Below are 22,217 nucleotides of genomic sequence, written 5' to 3' on the forward strand. Positions count from 1 at the left end.
GTTCAGGTTCCACATACAGACTAATATGATCTACAGTAAAATAATGGGAAATAACATAACCTGGAAATAATGACTGCAAATGTTCTTCTTGGTTTAACGTGAAAAAAAGTATCTATCTATCCATCTATCTATAGATATAGATATATAGATATATATAAATATAAATGTCTCTACCGGACCTCATAATGAGCATGCGCAGAGTGAAAGTGAAACTTAAAAATGCTTTACTCAGTCCTCTAAGCCTCCTGCTGTTGTGCAGCTTTTCCCTTCCTTCGGAAACTTTAATTTGAGGGGGCAGGACACCCCCCCCAAACTGGGAAAACTCCACCATTCTAGTTCTAGTGGTCCAATATGAACAGCTGGACAAGTCAAACTATCCTAACTATAGGACTACAGCTGAAAATCCAACAGAACAGTTGTTTAAGATAGAAATGTATACAAAAGTTAACACAGACCAAAGAAAACAGAATGTACAACACAAATTTACACTACAGGAAATACACTGGATCAGTGGAAAGATGACCATATCTGATCAACTTAGAGCTGGAATTGCTAGATCAGCTGCAATAGAAATGAATGTGTTCTGACGGCGTTACACTCAGTGTTTGGAACTATCGGCCCCTCCAGAACCAGGAAGTAGGTGCATATTTCATCCGCCATTTTGTACAGTGGGAGTCTATGGAAATGTCACGACTCTGTTTATATCAAAGACTCTGGTTATCACTAAACTTCAGCAGTGAACAGGAGAAACAGTAAAAATACATACCTTTGAAATTATTAAATGAGTTTTAAATGACTATGCCTCCACTTAGCATGTAATATAATAATGCTAGTTTTTTATTTATCCCACTAAGAATAAATGAATATTCTTGTTTTAATCCTATTTAAAGCTACTTAACCCTTAGAAACACAACACAGAAAGTATGTGGTCAAAAGAATACATTTTAGTATTTGGAAATGTTTAAACCACATAAAACAAACATTCAGGACAATAGAAAAGCACACCTTTAAATGTCAGTTCAAAACGGCCTGTTCACTTCTGAGCATGAGCAGAATATAAACTGGCACGTGCACTAGAGTACTCACAGAACCTTGAATGGATGAGAAGATGAGGCGCGTGCTTGACCGGATCCGGGCACACTGGACAGGTGGAGTTAGCTTAGAAGGTGGAGTTAGCTTAGCAGGTGGATGGAACATGTACTTATGGAACCTCAGAATGTCTCTGTCCACAGCAGAAAGTCTCCCTCTCTTGGTCCACTGCACATTAGAAAGTCTGTTAGTTTAATAAGTCTTTGTAAAACAGGTCTTCAGGACAGCACCTGCTGATGGTTCCACGGACCTGTTTTAGCACACGCGGTGACAGGTCTTTTAAAGCTGTGGCACCACGTCTATGGAATGACCTTCCTCTACACCTACGGTCCATGGACTCTGTAGAGAGCTTTAAGAAACACCTCAAAACCCTCCTGTTCAAAAAGGCTTTTCAGTCTCCCACCTGACCCAGGACCACCACAGACTGATTACACTCTATGTATTCATCATAACGTACTCCATGTGTCACCCCCCCCCCCCCCAGTCTCTCTATATCTCTATCGCTCTCTCTTTTCTCCTCCTTTACTCTCTCTCTCTCACTTTAACCCCAACTGGTCAAGGCAGACAGCCATCCTTCAGGAGTCTGGGTCTGCTCCAGGTTTCTGCTGTTAAAGGGAAGTTTTTCCTCGCCACTGTCACCAATCACAAGTGTTTGCTCCTGAAGGATTCTGTTGGGTCTCTGTAAACTTAATTTGATTCTGATTTGAATTGATAAAGCACTTTGTGACTCTGTCTGTGAAAAGTGCTCTATAAATAAAATTTACTTTACTTACTTACTTACTTACTTAAAACTCACTGTACTTAGCATACAGAGCGGCTAACAGCTAATGACGCTAACAAGCTAACACACAGTTAGCCATTACTTTATTTTAAGCTTCAACATTTCATCTCTGCTCAGAAAATAATATAAACTGAGCACTTACTAGTCACAGTTAACAGCGCAGAACCCGACGTGTAGACTCTGCCTCCAACACTTAGTTTTCGACCATTTTCCCTGTTAGCCCATTAGCCAAACCGCCAGGTCAGCAGCCGGATGCCGACTGGAGTATGGGTCTCGAGCGCGCTGCACACCTAGGCCCCGCCCTTCGCTTCTGATTGGACATTCAACTCAACTTGACCAATGCAACAAAATAAAACACAAGACTGACAACCACACAAGTTAGGTTGTACACAGACTACGGTATTCCAAGTACAACTCAAACATTAATACGATTTAAAAAAAAAAAAAAAGACTTAAAAAAAAGCCCTAGCCTCTGTTTAACTTTTTTTGTGTTATTATTTATTTATTTATTTAATTAAAAAAAGTACAACTCAAACAACCTTGCGGAAGTATAGCATCCTATCAAAATAAAAGACAAAAAAAAAACTTGTGTTGGCTTATAACAATCTTTCTTAAACTTATACACAGACAAATAAACGATATTGATGAGGATTATTTATATACATGACATTTTAACTAATTACATTTTAGCTTATTTAGTTTAAAGTGCCATTTTTAGGCTGGGCTACACACAGTTCATTGAACAAAAATTCAACAAAAGTAAATAGACTCAATAAACTGAAGGACGATGAAGAGATCAGATGAAGAAAGTGTCATAAAGCATCCAGATAAACAGTCAAATCCAGTTATTATCAACATGCACAGAATCAGTTTAATCACTTCAATCAACCTCATGGTGAGATTAAAAAAAAACAAAAAAAAACAAAACAAACAACAAAAAAACCCCCCACAAACAACACCTAGCTCTCACTCCAGAACAAGCGTTTGTTTGTTTTTTAACGTGGCCCTACTACGCTGTCATAATTTCAAGCATTTTTTTTCCCTACAATTTTGACAGTTACATTTACAGCTAAAAAAAAAAAAACTCCCAAATTTAATATCTCACAACTTTTAACTTATTTTATAAGAATGATAAGAAAACAGGAATAATAACATGGACATGTCCAATGTATGCACTTGATACTTGTACTGTCAGTACATATAAACTCCAAATGTTTAAAGCTTCATTAATTTTTTTCATTTGGATAATTACAGCTGAGTCTAGAATACTTTTGCATTTTCAAAATAATGAACCTTTTCCTGCCATGTTCTACTTTTATGACACATACAGTTTAAACATGTCATGAATTAATTATCAGTCCAAATTTATATTAGTCCAAATTGTTTCCTGAGAGTTTTTATTCCTCTTGAGGCACAAAAAAACAACAACATACAATTGATTTTTTTTTAGATGTTGTTTTTATGAACCTATTTTTCATGAAGTTCCATAAACGTCCACTCATCTGAAACACCATGAGTTTAACTTTAGAAGAAAATAAATATGTTTTTAACCCTTTCCTGTCCAGTGTTCCTGTGCTCTCCGGTTGTTCTGCAGCTGTTCTCTGTATATTACGGTGGCCCAGAGGTGCAACAGGCCAAAAAATTATCCACTAGACGAAAAAAATTATCTACTACAAGGGAAAAAAAAGAGAACAGCCTAAAAAAATTATCCACTAGATGAAAAAAATTATCTACTACAAGAAAAAAAAGAGAACAGCCCAAAAAAATTATCCAGTATAAGGAAAAAAAAAAGAGAACAGCCTAAAAAAATTATCCACTAGATGAAAAAAATTATCTACTACAAGAAAAAAAAGAGAACAGCCCAAAAAAATTATCCACTATAAGAAAAAAAAAGAGAACAGCCTAAAAAAATTATCCACTAGATGAAAAAAATTATCTACTACAAGAAAAAAAAAGAGAACGGTCTAAAAAAATTATCCACTACATGAAAAAAATTATCTACTACAAGAAAAAAAAAAAAAAGAGAACAGCCTAAAAAAAATTATCCACTAGATGAAAAAAATTATCTACTACAAGAAAAAAAAGAGAACAGCCCAAAAAAAATTATCCACTGTAAGAAAAAAAAAGAGAACAGCCTAAAATAAATTATCCACTAGATGAAAAAAAAATCCCCTATAAGAAAAAAAAGAGACCAGCCAAAAAAATTATCCACTAAAAGAAAAAAAAAGAGAACAGGCAAAAAAAATTATCTACTGGCCCAAAAAATTATTCACTATAAGAAAAAAAAAGAACAGGTGAAAAAATTTATCTACTATGAGAAAAAAAAGAGAGCAGCCCAAAAAAAATATCCACTATAAGAAAAAAAAAAACATCATCCACCTTTTCAATTACGGGGGCGCTGTTTACCCGAAAGGTGTCTTGCTTTAAAATTAAGACCACCACAAAAAATAAAAGGATAGGCTGAAAAATTTTAAGGCTTTCGGCTAATGTGGCTAATGCTAAGGAAGTACCCCACCGGAAGTGGAGGTCGTGCGCTAAAAAATAAAGTTATTTTAAAATATAGATATTTCCATTAATATAGTTTGCAAAGCAGTTAAATGATTAAATACGGTTCCAGTGTCTGCTCAAGGTTAGGCATGGGCGTTAAATGGTTAAGGTTAGGGTTAGGGTATGGTTGGGGTTAGTTTTCAGTGGTAAATGGCCCTTGTGTGCACTGTGTGAAGGTTCGTTGCTAAGCTAATGCTAACGCGAAAAGTTGACGGCAACTTTGTGTTATTTTATTTTGAGAGGAGGAGAAGAGGAGCTTCCTGTGGAGCTCCACCATCATGGCATTGCCCATTTGTTTGCAGGTAGACCTCTCCTCCTCAACTCAAACGGAGTGTCTTCACTAACACTAGATCAAGAAGGACATTTTGTGGAGATACAGATGTGTGCCGTGGTACCGCAGTGCCTCGGCACCTGGCAACGAGCTGAGCTCTGGTACCGAGCCATGGTACGCGGTGCCGTGCTGGGGTACCTGGCACCGAGCCGTGGTACCGCGGTACGTCGCGGCACCAGCCGAGGTGCCACGGCACCAGGTGTCGGTGCCGCAATATGCACTTGCTGTCTCTCAACAAATGGGCGATGCCATGATAGTGGAGCTCCACAGGAAGCTCCTCTTCTCCTCCTCTCAAAATAAAATTATTTTAGAACTTCTTGTAGCGAATATTCATCAAAAATGATATTGAATGTCAGGCAGTTGAACAATTCAACACCGTAATCACAAAATCGTTTACTCGCACTGGTAGTTCACAAAGTTGCCGTCAACTTTTCGCGTTAGCATTAGCTTAGCAACGAACCTTCACACAGTGCACACAAGGGCCGTTTACCACTGAAAACTAACCCCAACCATACCCTAACCCTAACCTTAACCATTTAACGCCCATGCCTAACCTTGAGCAGACACTGGAACCGTATTTAATCATTTAACTGCTTTGCAAACTATATTAATGGAAATATCTATATTTTAAAATAGCTTTATTTTTTAGCGCACGACCTCCACTTCCGGTGGGGTACTTCCTTAGCATTAGCCACATTAGCCGAAAGCCTTAAAATTTTTCAGCCTATCCTTTTATTTTTTGTGGTGGCCTTAATTTTAAAGCAAGGCACCTTTCGGGTAAACAGCGCCCCCGTAATTGAAAAGGTGGATGATGTTTTTTTTTTCTTATAGTGGATATTTTTTTGGGCTGCTCTCTTTCTTTTTCTCATAGTAGATAATTTTTTTCACCTGTTCTTTTTTTTTTTCTTATAGTGAATAATTTTTTGGGCTAGTAGATAATTTTTTTTTGCCTGTTCTCTTTTTTTTTTCTTTTAGTGGATAATTTTTTTGGCTGGTCTCTTTTCTTTCTTATAGGGGATTTTTTTTTTCATCTAGTGGATAATTTTTTTTGGGCTGTTCTCTTTTTTTTCTTATAGTGGATAATTTTTTTAGGCTGTTCTCTTTTTTTCTTGCAGTAGATAATTTTTTTGTCTAGTGGATAATTTTTTTAGGCTGTTCTCTTTTTTTTCCTTATAGTGGATTATTTTTTTTTGGCTGTTTTTCTCTTTTTTTTTTTCTTGTAGATAATTTTTTTCATCTCGTGGATAATTTTTTTTAGGCTGTTCTCTTTTTTTTTTTTTTTTTTCTTGTAGTAGATAATTTTTTTCATCTCGTGGATAATTTTTTTAGGCTGTTCTCTTTTTTTTTCTTGTAGTAAATAATTTTTTTCGTCTAGTGGATAATTTTTTGGCCTGTTGCACCTCTGGGCCACTGCAGTATATTCATGGTTTGGTTGGTTTAGTTCATATCAGCCAACACAGTGGACGCTGGTGCATCATCACACACACTGACCCCTAGTGGACAGTCAGGGAAGGACAGGTTTATTTAAAAACTATGAACCAAGATGGCCGACAGGAAGTCCTAAATGCTGCCCATCCCATGAATCTGTCGTAAATCCTTCTATATGAGGAAACACCCCTGAAGGAAAAACACATGGAAACATCCAGTACCATCTAAGGGTTAATCTGATTGGACCAAATGACCCAGATTTATAGAAAATTGAATAAATGTCCAGTTCATCCCATGGGACTAAATGTGAGTCCATGCATCAGTGTGTGGATTTAAAACACTGTCATTCATCCCATTACTGGAACTGGACTGGTGGACAAACCGGATCTGAACCAACAGGTTGAATGGAAATCAATGGATACATGGGATTAAAGTGGAATTAATAAACAAAAAAGTGTTTATTTTTTGCATTTTATCTCCATAAAGCGAGTAACAACTACTATGAGAATATGTTAAAATGTGAGAAAACATCAAATTATGAGCATTAAAAATGTTTTTATTTCATAGTTTTTACACAGTTGATCCTTTTGAGATTGGTTTAAGTAGAAAAATCCGTCACCACAAATATCAAACATTTAAAGCTTTATACGTTCCCTGATGTCAAGTCAAAGGCTTGTACATTCATATCAACACACAAAAAAAAATCACATTTAAAAATACTGAAATTGTATAAAAAATTTATAAATTGTGCATTAATAAAATCCCTGCATCCACCATTTCCACAGCTGAACAGTTTAACAGTTCCGCAGTGGAACAGCTCAACAGTTCCACAGCTGAACAGTTTAACAGTTCCCCAGTTGAACAGTTCAGCAGTTCAACAGTTACACACCGGAGCTCCTCCTCCTCCTCCTCCGTGTGGTTGTCACGGTTTCTCCTGAAAACAATACAAAACAACTTTTACCAACATAAATATGAATATGTTTTATGCGGCGACAGGATCTTTATTTTACTCGTTGATAATCAATTTAATCCTTGATAGATTTTCTTTGGTTTGAAATTGTAACAAATAGTTTTAGTTTCCATTGTTAGTGACTTTATTGGACACTTTACCTCCATTTATTCTAATATTATTCTCTGTATTTTCCATTTTTCAGTGTAAATTCTGTATTTTCTTATATTTAATTCACTGATCGTGTAGATGTTCACTAAAACTCAGATTAAATTCAAAGGTTATTTAATCAAAACAGAGAAAAGTGAAGAAAAAGGGGCTTCTTCTACAAATATATTATCAACTGAACATAAAGACAAACAACTACAACCTTATTTTGTTCATGGTACTTCATGTGTGTGTGTGTGTGTGTGTGTGTGTGTGTGTGCGTATATATATGGTGTTTTTTTCCCCACTCACCTCGTTCTCGTTTGGTTCCTGCAGGTCCAGGTAAACCTCGTTCACCTGTTTCAAACACAGACAGAATCAGCCCCAGAACATTCACTGAATATTTCAGATGAAAAAAATGAGTCCATTAACCCTCTGGTGTCCAGGTGAGTATATTAAACACACTTTAACCCTCCGGTGTCCAGGTGAGTATATTAAACACACTTTAACCCTCTGGTGTCCAGGTGAGTATATTAAACACACTTTAACCCTCTGGTGTCCAGGTGAGTATATTAAACACACTTTAACCCTCCGGTGTCCAGGTGAGTATATTAAACACACTTTAACCCTCTGGTGTCCAGGTGAGTATATTAAACACACTTTAACCCTCTGGTGTCCAGGTGAGTATATTAAACACACTTTAACCCTCCGGTGTCCAGGTGAGTATATTAAACACACTTTAACCCTCCGGTGTCCAGGTGAGTATATTAAACACACTTTCCACTTGCTGTTATTAAAGCTCAGATTATTTGAATTCAACAGTTGTTCATTTGTGCCTGATTGTTTAAATTCTAACCCATCCACTAAATCCATCCCATAATAAACAGTGTTAAAGTCCTACACTAACACCCATCTGCCAAGTGAGTACAAAATACACACTGACACATTTAACATTTGACCTAGAACCAAAAATAATAATAATATGAACCAGTGTTGGAGTGAATCACTGACAGGAGGAAATAAATAATAATAAAAAAAAACACTAATCACATTTTCATGTAAAATATTGGGGGAAAATTATTTTTTTGTGTTTTTTTTGCATCAAAAATGATGGTTTGTTTCAAAAGGGTTAAAATATGACAGTTATCGAGTATTTGTTTTTTGTTTATGGCTCAAATTGATGAAATACAAAAAAAAAATATTGAGAAAATGTCAAAACAAACTGAAGAACATTGAGTGGTTCCTCTGTCAGACTGTGGGTGGTTAAAGGACGTGTGTGGGCGGAGACCAGAGGGTTCATTCAGGAACTCATCTGAGTCATAATGAAAACTATAAATACAGATATACCTGTCTCTCCTTTTGGCCCTGGGACTCCCATGTCCCCCTTCTGTCCTGGTCTTCCAGGGGCCCCTGCAATGGCACCATATGCTGCCAATCACAAACAGACATGTGATCAGACCACACCCACTGCTGAGGATGATGAACACTAAGGCTACACTCAGCCAATCACAAACAGACATGTGATCAGACCACACCTACTGCTGAGGATGATGAACACTAAGGCTACATTCAACTAGTCACAAACAGACATGTGATCAGCCGATGTTAAATTAGTTATTATTCTGACACAAGAATAAATATTGGGAATACTGATTTAAAAGAAAAAAAATTATCGGGAAAGCTGACTATTATTATTGTTATTATTATTATTATTATTATTATTATTATTATTATTGATTTATCAAATATAAATACAGCATTTTTCTATAGACTTAGTTCATATATATATATATATATATATATATATATATATATATATATATATACACATACATACATACTGTTTACATTAATACATACAGTTAATATTATTCATATATATTCATATTGTCACATACTGTTAATACTGTTAATAGGGTCGATTCATATTTTGTCCAGTTTTACCTAGTTTTTGCTCTAGTCTTATGTTACTTTGTTAAATTATATACATATATATATATATATATATATATATATATATATATATATATATATATATACATATATATATTTTTTTTTTTTTTTTATTACATTTTGTTATTTTTAGTTTTGGTACTTTTATATTCACTCTCCATATTAGCACTGATAATGTCACTGTATACGCAATGACAATAAAGACTATTCTATTCTATTCTATTCTATTCTATTCTATTCTATTCTATTCTATTCTATTCTATTGTACTCTGTTCTATTCTATTACCATCATAATTATAATTAGAAGAAGAATAGTTGGATGGTTTAATGCTGCCTTACTTTTGATGTATTCAACCAAATCTGTGACATTTTCTTGGGACCCGAACACTCGGCTGTATCCAACTGGACCCGGGGCTCCAGGGGGTCCTGGGGGTCCAGGGGGTCCTTGGTGGACGTGGCTGGTGTATTCCTGTACTATGTTGTGCACCACACCGTTGGCTGTAAATGAGAATAAAACACAGGACTGAGGTGCAGGTGCTTTGAACACGAATCAAGTCCTTTTTATAGAAACGGAAGAGTCTCTGATCACGAGTAAAGAACCAACGACACGAAGAAACTCCACATGACATGACGGACCGGAAACCAGATGAACAGATCCTGAAGCTCACACTGAGCCCGTTTACATCCACAGTAATACTCTGATTATTATCTGATCTGTGCAGTTGTCAGACCATTACTGATCATAAATCCGTGTTTCATTAAATGAAGAATGGGATCCCTCAGGGCACCGTCTCAGACCCCATCATTTATATGTTTACATTCATGTATTTTCAGATGAAGGTCTACAGATGGACACTGATGACCCCATTTACACTAATCTCTGATTAGTAAGAATCTGTTCTTAATTGCTTGCCTGGGTAAATAAAGGTTAAATAAAAAAATAAAAGTATCAGGTTATTATGACCCCGCTACCTCTTTGTTTGTTTGTTTTTTGTTACCACTCTAGCGGCAAAACTATTGGCTGAATTCAGACCTAATTTGGTTTATAGATTACCACTGTAGATGTGATTACATTTTGGAAAAAGTAGGTCAAAGTTAAAATTTTTTTTTAGCAATCTTTAAAGTCTTTTTTTTTCCCCATTTACTTGTAATTGGCAAAATTTCAAATCTCTATAAAAAATCAATTTACTTAAAACAGTGCAGAGATATAGAGATTAATGTTACACATCACTCCACAAAATGTCTGAGTGATAGCTTGTTTTTGACATTTTTTGTTAATTTTTAAAATCTTTTACTTTTCCCATTTACTTATAATGGGTGAAATTTCAAGTGTCTATAAAAACATCAGTTTTGTTTCAGTTTACTCCAAACTTGACACATATAATTTTCATATTTAACAAATATTGAATATGGATGAAAGAGTGGATCGATGCCAAAATATGTTACAGTACATGTGAGGGGTGGGGTTTGTTGTGACTGGCACCACTTGTTGATCATGTAAACAGTCTAATCTGATCTGTTTTATCTGATTACAGCTGTAATCTGATTACAGTAAATCCGATTAACACACCTGGACTTGTACCAGTCCACCCATGTCTTCATGAATGTAAACAGGTTAATCTGATTTACTTAGTTCGGTTACATCTGAACATGTGGAGAAAAAAAATTAAACTGGAGAAAACAGAAGTGACGCAGACAACAATAAGCCTGTTTACATGACGATGAAAGTCCAATATTTGAGAGTAATCAGATAATTGTAATAATCACATGTAGTGCACTTAAGAATGCGATAATCAAAAAACCCTGGTTTAGACGCTCCAGTCCATTATCGGACTCCTTTCAGAGTTCGTACATACGTAGTGATGGTAAACGGATGGATGTAAACGGACTCAACAGGAACAGGAAGTTGGATTCTACCGTCACTATGTACGTATGAACTCTGAAATACATCCGATAATAACCAAATGGACTGAAACATCTGACAGGGTTTATCGATTATCAAATTTTTTTAAGTGCATGTAAATGCATCAGATCTGATTATTATTAATTATCTGATTAATGACATCAGATTTTTATGATCATAGAAACAAACTCATTGTCTTTTAGTTGTTCGTGAATTGAAAATCGTACCTCTGGTCTAATGGCAGATCATAAGAATACTGTTAATGTCTGTTTATGTTTCAGCTGAAAGGCTGTTACGACCAAATGGGTAGAAGAAGAACCTCCTTCAGTGCATCTGTGGAAATCTTTGATATCAGACTGTGTTTCTGTGCAAAGACTAAGATTTTGCTTTGGTGATCGGAGGGACGTCTTTGCAGCGGAGTTTGCCGGGGTGTCGGAGTATCTGGGAGCTCGGACTGCAACGACTTGAGACGGACTTAGTGGAGACTTTTGACATCGTTGCTGTGGACGTAGATTTTGGATTTGTGTGTTGGCTGTGTGTTTCGTACAACCTGTGTGTGCTGTACTGGACTGTATAACTTTGAAAATGTTCAATAAAAAGAATGTTTAAAAAAAAAAAAGTCTTACCTCTGATGTATTCCACCAGATCGGTTGCGTTTCCATGGGAACCAAACCATCGAGTGTAGCCTGGGGCTCCGGGGGGTCCTGGTGGTCCGGGGGGTCCTTGAACCACTCGCTGTGAGTGTTTTTCAACGTCCTGGAGGAGACCGTGGGCTGTAGATGAACAGAGCGGGTCCAATAAACAGTAGGTCCAGTATGGAGCAAGGTTCGAATAGTTTTGGATTTTTCATTCAAGTTCAGTTTTATTGAGTTTGGACTTTTTTTTCTCTAATTCAGTTTGTTTTAATTTGTTTTTAGAGCAGGTTTGATAGTTTTCATTTTTTTCTAAATGCTTAATTTTAGTTTAGTTTTAATTGTAGTTTTGTCGTATTTTTTCTCTTCTTCTCTGTCGTATTCAAATAAATCCCAGACAGGACTCTGCTGCTTTCTCCCAACTTTAGTCTCCATGTTTCCAGGTAGAGTGGGGACCAGAAGACGACTGGAAACCACAAGTGAACACAAGTGACGGACCGTCAAGTGTCGTATGGTGACAGCAGAGAAAATTGCTAGAGTGAAATAAATCGCTTTTGTATCAATCCGACATTTACAAAGACAAAAACAAAGGGAATTTTATCCATAATTTTTATATGTTTTAGTTAGTTTTGTAAACACAGAATACATAACAATGTTTTTTTCCTTTAATTATAGTTTTTATTTATTTCAGTTAACGAAAATGTTTTTACAATTCTAGTTTTGGTCATTTCGTTAGTTTTCTTTAACAATAATAATCTTGGTATGGAGGAAGTCTAAGGAGGGTTTCATCTGGTCGAGTTATTCTTTTATTATTATTATCAAACTTTATTTAACCAGAAAAAAAGACGAGAGATATTTCATCCACAAAAAACCAGACATAAAAGACTAAGTGGAACCAGCTGCTCCTGAACACCACGCATGATGTAAATATGTCAATACTATTGAATTTTTCATTCAAATTCTTTATTTATAGAAATATTTATATAAATACCAATTTTATTTAAATGTTTTCTTTATATTTAGATTTGATTTAATTAGATGTCTTATTTATTGCTATTCATCATTTTTTATTTTATGGCACTGCAGAGGGTAAGCTCTACCAAGTTTCATTGTATAAGCATTATACAATGACAATCAACTTATTCTAATTCTATATTTTTCACTTTAACTCGTGTGTTTTTTTCTGTCTTTTTCTCTGTCCTTCCTTATTGTTGTTTGTTGTTGCTGTTAACTGGTCACCTTTTACCTCTGCCATTTCACTTGGCAGAGGTAAAAATATCAGCTGACACTATGTTTTAAATGTTTGTGTTGTTAAATCTAAAAAATGAAACAATAAAATATAAGTAAAAAAAAAAAGAACTGAAACCAGTTCCTTCAGTTTCTCATTCATTCATTTTCTGAACCCGCTTTATCCTCACTAGGGTCATGGGGGTCGCTGGAGCCTATCCCAGCTACTTATTGGCGAAGGTGGGGTTCACCCTGGACATGTGACCAGTTCATCACAGACTGAACATATAGAGACAAACTGTCACATTCACACCTATGGGTGATTTACATTAACCAGTTAACCTATCAGTGAATGTGTTTGAATGGTGGGAGGAGCCAGAGTACCAGAGAGAACCCACACAGACATGAGAAGAACATGCAAACTCCACACAGAAAGGTCCCACCCCCATGGACTGGTGTTGGAATTGAACCCAGGACCTTCTGTCTGTGAGGCACCAGTGCTATCCACTGCACCACCGCGTCACCCCTTCCTTCAGTTTTTTCAGTTATTTGTATTCTATTATATTTTTCATATATATATATATATATATATATATATATATATATATATATATATATATATATATATATATATATATATATGTCTGTATTTTTCTCTCCTTCTGTGGGTGGAACCAGAACATTCAACTGGATTCTACATTTCTTTACTTTGACATTTCACCTCCTTACATTTGATGTAGTCAGTTACTCTGACAGCCATGAGGGCGTAGTCCCCAGTATCAACGGTCCAGTCCTTGGATCCAGGTGTACCTGGTTCTCCCTTGTGTCCTGGGGGTCCAGGAGGACCTGGTGGACCAGGAAGTCCAAACATGGCCCCCCTTGAGATGTCGCCTGGAGGTAAAACAGAGCCACCAAAGTCCTTTTATTCAGGTTCAAACAGGCTGAAAACTGTTAAATAGGAACAGAATCACCTGGAAATGACAACTGTTTTAGAGAAAAAAACAAACAAACATTACAATTATATTCTGACGATAAGAAGAACCTGAACAGTCATGTATATCTTCAAACACACCTGTTCTATTTGGCTTTTCACACTGTGTAGGATGTAGATTTTATGTGTGGATATTTTACCGGGGGTGGACAGTCTATTTATTTATCTATTTATTTATTATGTTTCATTTTGTTTTTAATCTTAGTATTTTATTTTTTTTATTATGTTTTTATTGCATTTATTTTACAGCACAGCACTTTGGAAACCTTTGTGTTTGCTTAAATTTGTGCTTTACAAATAAAAATGGAATGGATGTAAAAACTGACGTTTCTCCAGAAAAAAAAATCTAATTTTAACGACATTATGTCTCAGGTTATTATTAACACAACTTACAGACCACAGAAAATCTACAAATACACAAAATATTTAATAACAGGGAGGAAAGTGTTAAAATTTACACAGATTTTCCTGTAAACATTTCAGGTTATTCATATTTTATTGTGAACAATGTAAATGTTTTTCAAATGTAAATTGTAACAGCCCTGAAGTAAAGCATGACCTCAAACACAGTAAGGAAACAATAAACAGACAGAATGTGACTGAAGACGCTGAAGTTCAGTACATGTTTTTTACCACTGGAGGGCAGAACTGAACCCAGACATGAAGTGGATCCAAAGAACCTGAGCCCACAGACCCACTTCATTGATCCAGAACCAGTGGAACATTCATTTGGACCAGTGCACGTTCCCACAGTCAGTTTAAGGACAACATTTACTCTGATCTCTTCAATCACTAAAATCTGTATTTCAGTGATTTTAACCCTTCAATGCCTGTGTTTTTATCATTCCTTTGTCATTTTTTTTTTCAATTTTTTTTTTTCAATTTTTTGAATAATTGTACTTTTTAATTTTGAGATTGAATTGGTTGAATGTGGAACCTGAACTAAAATGTTTGTTCATGTCTTCAGTGTAATTCTAGCATTTCCTAAATTCATCCTACAGGCCAGACTGGACCTTTTAGTGTGCCGGTTTTGGCCCACAGGCCGGACTGGACCCTTCAGTGGGTCGATTTGGGTCCACAGACCGTACATTTGACATCAGTGTTGTAGAACTGTCTGTGTTTTCTCCACAGTTTAATTCAAACTCACTCCTGACGTAGTCTTGTTCTTCTGCGTGGAGCGTCCTCCTGTTGGTATGTCCAGTATAAGACACCAGTCCACCTATTGGGCCAGGGGGTCCAGGGGGACCGGGTGGACCCGGAGGACCTCTAAAGGCGACACCTTAGAGGAGGAGAAGGAAGGCAGATGCTGTCACTTGTACACCCATGGGTTAGGGTTAGGCTATGGGTCAGGCCCATGTCTGCTGTTCGACTCACTTTGCAGGTAATCACGAATGTCTGTGCTGACGTAAGTTCCAGTGATCGGGGGTCCAGGTGGTCCAGGTGGTCCTTGTGGACCTGGGGGACCAGGAGGCCCTTGATACCCTGTGATATAATGAAACAAACATCAGGTGGTCCATTCCAGGGTTAAAGGTGCGGCTGCGTTTAAACTGGAGCGGCGCATTAGGTCACATCAGAAAAATACAAACACTGTCACTACGACAAGAAAGTCGGAATATTATGACAATAAAGTCATAGTTTTAAAAAAAACTCAAAATTTAATGAAAATAATGTCATACTTTTCTGAGATTAAAGGCATAATATTTTGAAAACAAACTCACAACAGTGCGGTAACATTCATACCAATACTCTGATCAGTATCCGATTATTATTGATTATGTAAACAGGATCATCTGATCGGCTTTATCCGATGACAGCAGTAATCTGATTATAATAAATCAGATTAACACACCTAGATTTGTCCCCAATACTCCAACATGTAAACAGGTTCATCTGATTTATTTAGGTTTTTTTCATCTGCGCATATTTAAATTAAATCTATATAAACTGAAGTTACGCAGCGACACCGTGAGCCGAAGGAAAAATATTAACAAATAATGAAATGAAATGAAGGATTATAGCAACATGTGACCTATTCTGTCGTCTTATTAGCTCCTCCCACATTAGGACAGCTAACACTGACACCGTAGGCGTTGTCATGGCAACAAGACAAGACCGGACGTTTGAAAAATGACAGGAAGTGTACGTCTGACGTCATAACGTACGTTCGTACCCTGCAAGAAATCCGATAATAGACTGAAACATGTAAACCAGGGTTTTTCCATTATCGCGATTCTGAAGTGACTGTAAACACATCACATCTAATTACAGTAACTATCAGATGACAGTAACTATTGGATTACTCCCAGTAATCAGATTTTTATGGTCATGTAAACAGGTTCAGTACACAGTGCAATGACTTTAAAACAGAAATATGAATGAATGCAGGTCACCAGCGTAGCCTCCAGCAGGACCAGGAGGCCCAGGTGGTCCAGGGAGTCCAGTCAGGCCCTGGTCTGTTTGGGGACACACACACACACACACACACACACACACCGTCAGTCACATGGTGGGTCATGGTGAAGGTCAGGTGTGTGTGTGTGTGTGTGTGTGTGTGACGCTCACCCTTCATGAGGCTGAGGACGCGCTGAGCCACTTCCATGGTGTTGACGGAGTAAGTGCTGTACCCTCCCCCAGAAGGACCAGGGGGGCCGGGGGGACCGGGGGGGCCTTCACCAATGTACCTCCTCACATCATCTCCTACACAAACATGACCAACTCATAAAACTGCGCTCAAACGTCTGGAACGACCCATTCACATGCCGTCGCTGTCGGGCAGAAACCTCCTAAGTCCAGTTTTGGTCTTTTTTTTTTTTTTTTTGTCTTCACGCTGTCCTGACAGTTTTAGAAATATTTAACCAATGAAAAGTGTTGAAAGCGGCCTCTGACTCCATCTCTGAACTCCATTCATTTATTTTGAATATACATCATTTTTCCAGTTTCCTGAAAAATAACTGTTTGGAGATAAGAGGTTTCTATGGAAGTAAATCTGTGTTATCAGATTTTGAATTATAAAAGACACTGAATTTCTGATTTTTTTTTGGACTGAAACTAAGTATCTGAAGTATCACATAGTTGAATTCAGAGGCAAACAATTCAGATACTTAATGTCAGTGCAAAAAAAAATTCAGTGCTACAAATTCAGCGTCTTTTGTAATTCAAAATCTGACGACACAGATTTACTTCCATAGGTTTCCACCCGACAGTGATGGTATGATATATATGAACCATACTGAGTCTTATAATACTACGAACTAAAACAAGCATCCCAGTATTAGCTGTCTATGCATTTATTTATAATTTTAGTAATAATATTTGAACCCTTAAAGACCCAGTGCTCCTTTTGTGCCACTTCAAATAATTGATTTCTCTCTTTCTTAAGTGATTTATCACAATTTATTATAATGTTATTCTCTGTATTTTGCATTTTTCTGTATTTACGTTTGGGCCTTTAAGGGTTAAGGGTGGACGTCTGGGTCTGTAAGGGTTAAGGGTGGACGTTCAGGTCTTTAAGGGTTAATTAAACATATTACGTAGCTCCTTAAAGTTGGGACCTCCAACAAAACTTACGTTGTAATAGATTGATAATGTCGTTGACTGAGACAGATCCAGGTGGACCAGGGGGACCAGGTGGACCAGGAGACCCATCATGTCCTCTACCTGAGCCTGAACGTATGAAAGCGACAGGACGGTTAAGGACGGTATGGACAGCCATGTTGGAACAGACAGACCACGGATCATAGCGTCAGTCATACTTTGGATGTAGGCGATGACTCGAGCGGCTACGTCGTCAACCAGACCCTCTGAGGAGGCCCCTGGAGACCCCGGGGAACCAGGAGCGCCAGGAGCACCAGGAGCACCAGGAGCACCAGGAGAACCAGGAGGACCAGGAGGACCAGATAAGTACTGCCTCACAGAACCACCTGCACACCAACAGAGTGAATGAAATGACTGGACTACTTCAAACATCAGCATCATCATCACTAGCCGAGTTTCTACGATAGTTTTCTGCAAAATAAAAGCCATATTTCTCCAATTTTGACAAAGTCCAGTTTCTACTTGTAGTTGTTTATTTGCTTCTAAAGTTAAACTCATAGTGCCAGATCTACTAAGATCCCAGTTTGCCTGTTCTAATTTGCTTGCGCAATCTACAATTTTGCGTGTGGGGTGTGACCACGGTTTGTGGGTGATTCACTCAGATTGCTTGCTCAAATTACAAAAGGTGCAAAGTCTTCCAGACCGCCGTATTTAAATGAGGGTTTTGCATGCACTGCTAGAGACAATACACTGTGAAAACTGCTGTTGGATAAACCAGCACTAATGGAAACATTAATCAGGAGTGGAAAAGAGTCTCGTAAAGTAAGTGTATGTGTGTGTGTGTGTGTGTGTGTGTGTGTGTTCACAGGAGGGTGAAAAATGCGTTCTCTGCATCTCGTTTCATCATTTCTTTGTCTCCTAACCACAGCCACGTCCTTTTGAGTCGTGTTAAATACACACTCAGTTTCTGTCAGTTAAATTTCTTTCAGGTTTGATAAATCTCTTTGTGTGTGCTAAATTAATATATTTACATTTTCTCCTCCCAGCACACACACAAATGTGTGTAAACGCCCCATATTTCATATTAATTGTGGTAAATGTACTAACTGGATGCAGACGCGCTATTTTGCACCTTTGAAAGATGCGACCCTTAGTGCACACTGTTAGGAAATCAGTTTGTACATTTTTTTGCATGTGCAATGAGTTTGCACACGTTTTAATACATGTAAACCTTTAGTAGATCCAGCCCATAGCTTCCAGCTGAGTGAACGTTTATGGAACTACATGAAAAATAGGTTCATAAAAGAAATTAATCAATTGTCTTGTTTTTTTCAGGCCTAATGAGGAATAAAAACCCTCAGGACAAAAAGGTTCTAATGACAAACAGTCACATAAAACTTGGACAAACAGACTGAGGGATGGCTTCTTCCCCAAAGCTATCACCACAATAAACAACCAAACAAAACATCGATGGGACACCTTCAAGAACACTGATGTCCACTGTAATAACCTCACCATACCCTAGAACAGGGGTGTCAAACGTGTCCTGGGGCCCAAATGCGTCCCCCCAAAGGTTCCAATCCGACCCCTGGGATGAATTTACAAAGTGTAAAAATTCCACAGTCCAGGCTGTGGAACTCATTTTAGTTCCAGTTCCACATACAGACCAATATGATCTACAGTCAAATAATAACAGCAGAAGAACCGACAAAACTAACGGCTCCAGATTTTCTACTGGGTTTGATGTGAAAAAAAAAAAAATGACATTATGTCTATAAATAATAATAATAAATAATAATAACTTCAAATGTTTGTCTTTGTTTTAGAGCAAAAAATAACATTAAATTATGAAAATATTTACATTTCCAAACTATCCTGTAACAATAAAATGTGAATAACCTGAACAAATATGAACAACCGGAAATGTCTAAAGAAAATTCAGCCCAATTTGAACTCTTTTCTGCCTGTTCCTCAGTGTTTAGTGTCTTTGTAGATCTGATCCAGAATGCACATGGACAAATGAGAAGTGGAGGCAGAATATTGTTAAAATTGCACTGATTTTTCTGAAGAAATTTCAGTTTTTTCAGGTTATTCACATCTTTTTTGTTTGGATAGTTTATAAAAGTAAGTATTTTCATAATTTAATGGGTTTTTTTTGCATTAAAACACAGACATAAATGTGCAATTGTCATTATTTATATATTATTCTGTTATTATTTTACTGGTTCAGCCCACTGCAGATTAAATCAGGCTGAATGTGGAACCTGAAAGAACGTGAGTTTGAGAACCCTGCCCTAGAACATGTGCAACATCTGTCTAATGTTTACAGCCTTCTATATTTTTTTATCCTTTCACTCTATTTATCCTTCAGTATTTATTTTCTCATGTCATTTGCACTATTTCCAATACCATTTGCACTATGGAATTCTATATATGTATATATTTTTACAAACATTCCCAGTTGTACTTCTATCTTTATTTTTTCTAATGTCAATAAGTATGCCTTCTTACTGTCATCTGTTGTGCTTTGTAATTCTCTTGCACTAAATTGGAGAGTTCTACCTCAATTTGGTTGTACTTGTACAATGACAATAAAGAGATTCTGATTCTGATGAAAGGGTTAACCCACAGGTGTCAAACATGCGGCCCGTGGACCAAATCCGGCCCTCCAAAGGGTCCAATCCAGCCCCTAGGATGAATTTGTTAAATACAAAAATTACACTGAAGATATAAATAATCAAGGATGTTGAAATCATTTTAGGTCAATTCAATCTGAAGTGGATCAGACTAGTAAAATTTTATCATAATAACCTATAAATAATGAAAACTGCAAATTTTCCTCTTTGTTTTGGTGTAAAAAAAGAAAAATTAGAAAAAAAGTTATATTTACAGACTATCCTTTTACAAAAAATATGAATAACCTGAACAAATATGAACAATATGAAATGTCTTAAGAGAAGTATGTGGGATTTCAACAATATTCTGCCTTTTACTAAATCTGTAAGTTCTGAGGCACATGTATAAATAAATAATGTATGGTCAACTAAGGTGTAATATTGTTAACATTGCACTTTTTTTCTTCAGAATTTTCAGGATGTTTATATTGGTTCATGTTACGTTCAAGTACAGTTCATAGGTGTAAATATTTTCATAATGGAATTTTACTTTTTTCACTCAAAAACAAAGAGAAAATTTTGGTGTTGACATTATTTATCAGTTCTTGTCCTATTTTTTATATTATTTTACTGGTCTGGCCCACTTTAGATCAGATTAGGCTGAATGTGGAACTGAACTAAAATGAGTTTGACAGCCCTGGGTTAACCCATGCACAGTGAAAATACTTGTTCAAACAGTTGGATTCAAACCCATCTGCTGATCATGACCTACTTTGAAGGTACTCTGAAATGTACTGGCCCACATCAGATGACTCACTGCCATCTCTTCCAGGTGGACCAGGAGGTCCAGGTGGGCCCGGTGGACCAGGTCGGGATGAACCACCTGCATTTACAATATTTTTTTACTGATTTCATGTGATTTTCATTGAGGATGAAAGTATATCAACAAACTATTCCATTTAACATGGTTTCACCGCTTCAGCTGAATGAAGACATTACCTCTACCTCCTGCTGGTCCTTCTGGTCCTGGAGGTCCAGGTTGGCCCGGTTGACCTGGGAAACCTGGCATGAAGACCAACACACTGAATCAACATCATAATAATAATAATAATAATAATAATAATATAAAATGAGTTTGACACCCCTGATCTACAGTAAAACCTCTGACAGATGACACATGAACGTACCAATTCCTGGTTCCCCTGGACTTCCTGGAAGACCCGGCTGACCTGGTTCACCTGTAACATTTATTTCATTACATCAGAGTTTTCAGTCAAATAAACAATGATAGATGTAAATAATCTGTTATTGGATGATGCATGTGTTCTTCTAACCTTGGAGCCCTGGAGGTCCTGGCTCACCTAAAAACAGAGTTAGAAAATCAACTTCACCTTCAGTGATTTCTGAATTCATGAATCCGCTTTAACCCTTACGACCACGTATCATGGCCACATTGGAAAAATAAAAACACTTGTCACTACAAGAAGAAAGTCGGAATATTTCATGAATACAGCCGTAATATTATGAGAATCAAGTCGAATACAAAAAGAGTCATAATATTGCGAGAATGAAGTCGAAATATTAGGAGAATAATGTTGTAATATTTCAAGAATAAAGCCATAATATTATGAGAATAAAGTTGTAGCCTAAAAAACAAACATAATGTTGTACTTTTATAAGATTAAAGCTGTGATATGTCGACAATAAATTCACAACAGTGTGATAAAAAGTCATGATTTCTAAAATATAAGCCTTAAATAGCCTACCCACCATAAGTTCTACTCTCCATTTTACATCTTCATTTCTCTATATAGTAATTACTCTTTTATTGGTTTAGTTCTATATATTTTATGGCTTGTCTGTTTTATCTTGTTGTACAGTGTCCTTGGGTGTCTTGAAAGTCAAAACAAATTAAATCAAATTTTATTTATATCGCGCCAAATCATAACAAAAGTTATCTCATGATGCTTTACATATACGGTTGGTCAAAACCAGATTCTAAGTCAATTTACAGAAACCCAACAGAATCCTCCAGGAAAGGCGCTTATAAATAAAAATTATTATTATTATTATTATTATTATTATTATTA

The 22,217-nt window shown here is 36.7% G+C and overlaps 2 protein-coding genes across 3 annotated transcripts in view; one reads left to right on the top strand and one right to left on the bottom strand.

Annotated features, from left to right (window-relative positions):
- Positions 1 to 16,471, top strand: part of LOC115425612 (serine/threonine-protein kinase 10-like) — a 69,543-nt gene extending 53,072 nt beyond the window's left edge. Inside the window, exon 19 of one of the 2 annotated variants that reach the window (XM_030143618.1) lies at positions 16,443 to 16,471. The gene's annotated coding sequence lies outside the window, so the exon portion shown is untranslated. Of the gene's footprint in view, positions 1 to 13,556; positions 13,579 to 16,442 lie in introns of those variants that run through there. The other variant, XM_030143705.1, reaches the window with a different exon arrangement.
- LOC115425517 (collagen alpha-1(XVII) chain-like) overlaps positions 6,149 to 22,217 on the bottom strand; it is a 54,121-nt gene continuing 38,052 nt past the window's right edge. The window contains exons 38-53 of the mRNA XM_030143177.1: positions 21,462 to 21,488; positions 21,315 to 21,365; positions 21,127 to 21,189; positions 20,900 to 21,010; positions 17,731 to 17,898; positions 17,546 to 17,641; positions 16,541 to 16,675; positions 16,369 to 16,431; positions 15,353 to 15,460; positions 15,126 to 15,257; positions 13,717 to 13,878; positions 11,755 to 11,901; positions 9,565 to 9,723; positions 8,620 to 8,700; positions 7,585 to 7,629; positions 6,149 to 7,110 (exon numbers count right to left, since the gene is read on the bottom strand). Coding sequence (XP_029999037.1) covers positions 7,058 to 7,110; positions 7,585 to 7,629; positions 8,620 to 8,700; positions 9,565 to 9,723; positions 11,755 to 11,901; positions 13,717 to 13,878; positions 15,126 to 15,257; positions 15,353 to 15,460; positions 16,369 to 16,431; positions 16,541 to 16,675; positions 17,546 to 17,641; positions 17,731 to 17,898; positions 20,900 to 21,010; positions 21,127 to 21,189; positions 21,315 to 21,365; positions 21,462 to 21,488 — 1,601 coding nt within the window. The 3' untranslated portion in view covers positions 6,149 to 7,057. The remainder of the gene's footprint in view (positions 7,111 to 7,584; positions 7,630 to 8,619; positions 8,701 to 9,564; positions 9,724 to 11,754; positions 11,902 to 13,716; positions 13,879 to 15,125; positions 15,258 to 15,352; positions 15,461 to 16,368; positions 16,432 to 16,540; positions 16,676 to 17,545; positions 17,642 to 17,730; positions 17,899 to 20,899; positions 21,011 to 21,126; positions 21,190 to 21,314; positions 21,366 to 21,461; positions 21,489 to 22,217) is intronic.

The sequence above is a fragment of the Sphaeramia orbicularis genome, chromosome 1 (assembly GCF_902148855.1).
Source record: "Sphaeramia orbicularis chromosome 1, fSphaOr1.1, whole genome shotgun sequence".
NCBI classification, from domain to species: domain Eukaryota; kingdom Metazoa; phylum Chordata; class Actinopteri; order Kurtiformes; family Apogonidae; genus Sphaeramia; species Sphaeramia orbicularis.